Source organism: Suricata suricatta, chromosome 10, assembly GCF_006229205.1.
Source record: "Suricata suricatta isolate VVHF042 chromosome 10, meerkat_22Aug2017_6uvM2_HiC, whole genome shotgun sequence".
Taxonomy (NCBI): domain Eukaryota; kingdom Metazoa; phylum Chordata; class Mammalia; order Carnivora; family Herpestidae; genus Suricata; species Suricata suricatta.
In genome coordinates this window covers 56777905-56782481 of record NC_043709.1, presented here as the reverse complement: position 1 = coordinate 56782481, position 4577 = coordinate 56777905, and the positions used below count along the sequence as shown (strand labels likewise).

The 4577-nt window shown below is 47.6% G+C and overlaps 1 protein-coding gene across 1 annotated transcript in view; it reads left to right on the top strand.

Moving 5' to 3' along the window:
- COQ10A (coenzyme Q10A) overlaps positions 1–3841 on the top strand; it is a 4012-nt gene extending 171 nt beyond the window's left edge. Inside the window, exons 2-6 of the mRNA XM_029955462.1 lie at positions 6–108; positions 667–813; positions 2225–2417; positions 2650–2751; positions 3037–3841. Coding sequence (XP_029811322.1) covers positions 6–108; positions 667–813; positions 2225–2417; positions 2650–2751; positions 3037–3204 — 713 coding nt within the window. The 3' untranslated portion in view covers positions 3205–3841. The remainder of the gene's footprint in view (positions 1–5; positions 109–666; positions 814–2224; positions 2418–2649; positions 2752–3036) is intronic.
- Positions 3842–4577: the final 736 nt, after the last annotated feature.

Sequence of the window (4577 nt, the reverse complement as noted above, 5' to 3'; positions counted from 1 at the left end):
CCCAGCCGGGACGCGCGCGGCGGCCCAGCGCTGTTGCGGCTTCGCGCTCCTCCGGGGCGCGCGCCCGGCTCCGCCCCCTGGCCCTCCGCGACCGCCGCGACCAATGAGGTGAGAGGGAGGTGCGGGCGTTTGCGCGGGTGGAAAGGGGGTCTCCCAGGGCCCAGAATTTGGAGAGTGAGGGGTTGCCCTTCTGGGATGCGGGGCTGGCATCGCGAGGCGCGGCACCGGTGCACCTAGAGGTCTAATGTAGAGCTTTGGGGAATGCTTTTGCAGGTTATTCGCAAAGGGAAGCCCCCGGGGCGGTTTCCCAACCACTGCATGCCCCTCGCTCGCGCCCTGGCAACACCTGGCTTGGTGAGGCCCCTGGGACTGTTACTTTTTACGAGTCCTAGCTTTTAGCAGTAGCGTAGCCTACACTTAAAGGCAACTGCGCTTCGCACGCACCCTACTTTTTCCATCTCCTCCCTCGGCACTGTCCTCAACCGCCCTCGACCTTTCGCACTCGTGACTGCCTGGCCAGGGAGTCTGGCGGGCTGCAGCAGGTGCTAGGGGAAAGCCTTGTCTGGACGACTTTCCTCCGGGATGCACCCCACTTCCCCTTCACCTGGGAATGGTTGAGGAACACAAAGAATCATGACATCGTCTCCCCGTTCCTTTTATCCTTAGATTTCTGATGCCTTGCAGCCTCTTCTTGCCCCGGGCTGCCCAGGTCTTGGCGGCTGAGGCTGGCTTACCTCCCAGGCGTTCCTTCATGGGCTTTGCTGCCCCCTTCACCAACAAGCGAAAAGCTTACTCGGAGCGTAGGATCATGGGGTGAGCATCCTCCCGTCCAGCATTCCTCCACATTCCCTTCCTCTCCAAACAAATGACCAAACCTAGGCTAGAATGTAAGGGTAGCAATGTGGGCAAGATTCATCCCTGGCCATCCCTCTCCCCAGCTATTATTACTGATCATTTATCCTTCCCTCCAAGCCTTCCAACTTTCATTTCCCCCTTCTTGGTTGATGGGCATGTCCATTAAGCGAAATGTGACTAGAACTGGGCCTTATAAGAAAACAGGGTATTATTTCTCAGCTGACCTTTTATTATTTTTTTTAACTTAAAAGTTTTTTATTTTGAAAGAGAGTGAGCGTGCATGTGAATGGAGGAGGGGCAGACAGTATCCCAAGCAGAGGAATTCTCTACACTGGGCTGGATCTCATCACCATGAGATCATGACTTGACTTGAAATCAAAGAGCCCAATGCTCAACCTACTGAGCCACTTTCTCTGCTGACCTTTTAAATGTATCCTGAACAAAGCACAATAGCTAACACTTACTGAGCACTTGCTACTGCTGGTAGTTAGGCTAGTTAAATAATGTAAATGTTTTACATAGGTTTTATCATTTGATCCTCTCAATAAACCTATGAATCAGTTACTATTATTACATCTGATTTACAGATTGGGTAAATGGATGCACAGGTAATTTACCTAGGGCTACATTGTTATAAAATTACAGAACTAAGATCTGAGTTTTTGTGTGATCACCAGTAAAATGGACAGCCTGTGTTCCCCCTAGATAGTCCCTCTTTTTTTATTTTTAAAATTTATTTAGTTTGAGAGAGTGAGCGAGTGAGAGAGAGCGAGCAAGCACAAGCTAGGGAGGGGCAGAGAGGAGAGATAGAATCCCAAGCAGGCTCTGCACCACTGATGGTGCGGAGCCTGATGTGGGGCTCAAACCCACAAACCGTGAGATCATGACCTAAACCAAGATCAAGACTGATGCTTAACTGGCTGTGCCACCCACCCACGTGCCCCTAGACAGTCCCTCTTTTTTTATTTTAATGTTTTTTATTTATTTTTGAGAGACAGAGAGAGACCACGTGAGCAGGGGAGGGTCAGAGAGAGAGGGAGACACAGAATTGAAGCAGGCTCCAGGCTCTGAGCTAGCTGTCAGCACAGAGCCCGACGCGGGGCTCAAACCCACGAACTGTGAGATTATGACCTGAGCTGAAGCTGAACGCTTAACTGACTGAACTACTCAGGCACCCCTAAATAGTCCCTCTTAAGATAAGAAATGTCTATGTTTGCTTTTGGGAAGTCATTTATCCAGGCTTCTTTGGGATCTCTAGTTCCTAATGGTGAATAGTGGGCAAAGGTACTGTGGGGAGGGCACTTAGGGCAGGCAGGAACCTGACCCAGCTGGCAGTTCCTTGGCCTCTCTCTGTGATTCCTTCCCCTAGGTACTCAATGCAGGAGATGTACGAAGTGGTGTCCAATGTCCAGGAGTATCGGGAGTTTGTGCCCTGGTGTAAGAAGTCTTTGGTGGTATCTAGCCGCAAAGGTCACCTAAAGGCCCAGTTAGAGGTTGGCTTTCCACCTATTGTGGAACGTTATACCTCTGCTGTTTCCATGGTCAAACCTCACATGGTCAAGGTGAGGCGCTGGGAGGGATTAATCAGCAACATTTTTGTGTTCTCTAGCGTTTTTACATTTAAGGGCTATTTTGGCTCTCTTTGTAGTGATTTTATCTCCATGTGTCAAGTACTTACCTAATAAAACATAAGGAAAGGAAAATATCTTTCATTTTTTTCTTATAGGCTCCTATACCTAGTATAGGTATTATTCCATTTTAATATTGTTTAACTACCTGACTGCCCTCTTTTAGGCTGTTTGCACTGATGGCAAGCTCTTCAACCACTTAGAGACCATTTGGCGATTCAGTCCGGGTATTCCTGCCTACCCGCGAACTTGCACTGTGGACTTTTCGGTGAGTCAGGAGGCTGTGTAGCATAGGGCTACAACTGGGTTGTGGGGGCAGAGTGGAGGTACAGTGACAGTTTTTAAGTATAGCTAGCACTTAGCATTTCCCATATCAGTGACACTTTCTACCGGTCTGAGCTTACATCAGATTTATACTCTGTGCTCAGTCCTAAGGGATCTAAGGAACTAGAGGGGGAGGGGAAGAAGTGGCATTGAATAGTATCCTTGCATTGGCCAAGGACTATCCAACATGGTCTTGAACAGTTTCTGACTGTCTCTTACCCATTCCCAGATTTCCTTTGAATTTCGTTCTCTGCTGCACTCCCAGCTGGCCACCATGTTTTTTGATGAGGTTGTCAAACAGAATGTTGCTGCCTTTGAGCGTCGGGCAGCCACCAAGTTTGGTCCAGAAACAGCCATCCCCCGGGAACTGATGTTCCATGAGGTGCACCAGACTTGAGGCAAAGGATTATTCCCTGGCCTCCCTTCTCCTCTCCCTCTCAACCCAATTCTTATTTATTTCATGTGGCTCCTTCTCCAATCTAAGAGAAGGGTCTGTGTTCATAATGATGTTCTCCTTCTCAGTTCCCCAGAAATTGGGCTCTAAATGCCGGGGCAAAAAGGGGAATACGGAAAGGAGACATACCTAGGAGATGGTCAGGCTCATGTTGAGAGCCCCATATGCCTGATGTCTGCACCCTTCTCACTGTGCATTATAATCAAGACTGTGTGGTTTGTGGACCCTGTCAACGTACCTTTGTGTCTGACCAGAGTAGGGTGGCAACTTTTCTAAGGATTGAATAAACCAAGCTTTTCCCTCTGACAGAGGTACTGGGTGGTCAATAATTGTTCCCCGCCTGAGATGCCTCAGGAAATGACTGAGATCTGGCCCCAGCTTGAAATCCACATGACCTCACTTTTAAGAGTATTTCCATGCCGCCTGGTTAGTGGAGAGCAAGGGGCTGTCTTAACATCAGTTCCACAGGAGCACGGAGAAAAAAAGCACTGAAGAGAATTGTACTCTTGGGTTGTACCTTATTCTTCTACTTGGCCTGAGTTTTTATAAAATTTCAATAAATTAATCATGACAGTGTGAATTTGGCTTTTTTATATTGTTTCTTGGGGGAACAGTGTGGATATAGCAGAGTAAAAGAAAGTCATGACTTCCTTTCTCAGGGGAGTAAAGGTACAAGGCCTCTTGGACATAGCGTCCCTGCTAACTATAGTAGCACATTCTACAAGCCAGGACCTAGTACCCACTCCCTTGCCTATTTATAGACTTTTTCAGAAGGTCAGTTGCAGGAGTCTCAGGACAGAATAATCTGGTCTCAGATCTACCATATAGCTGATGTCCTCAGGACTGCCTCTTATTTTGAAGACCTCCTTAAGGTTTCCTGCAAAGAAAAAGCATTCCACACAATACCAGAGCCCTCTAGTGGCTCAGGTCCAGAGCCAGCAGTCCTCTATTTGCCCTTGGCATGGTCTGTTCCTTTCACCCAGCGGGCTGGACTAATTTCCTTGGATTAGTCACATAGGCAGTTTTGAGGTCTCAGCTACGGTCCTGGAGTGTTCTATCTTACATCAAAATTAGGAAGGACTTCTAACCTTGAGGAAAGACAGAAATCTCCTTTGGAAATTTCACAGATACCGTGTCTTATTAGGGTAAATGAATGTTAAACCCACCTAAAGATAAAGGGATGCAAAAAAAAAAAAAAAAAAAAAAAGATAAAGGGATGCACAGGATAACTTAGAACCCATAGTCCAGGATCTTGCTAGCCAGATTCCTTAGTTTGTAACAGATCCTTCCAGATCTTATTTAATAGCAGGCTGAAG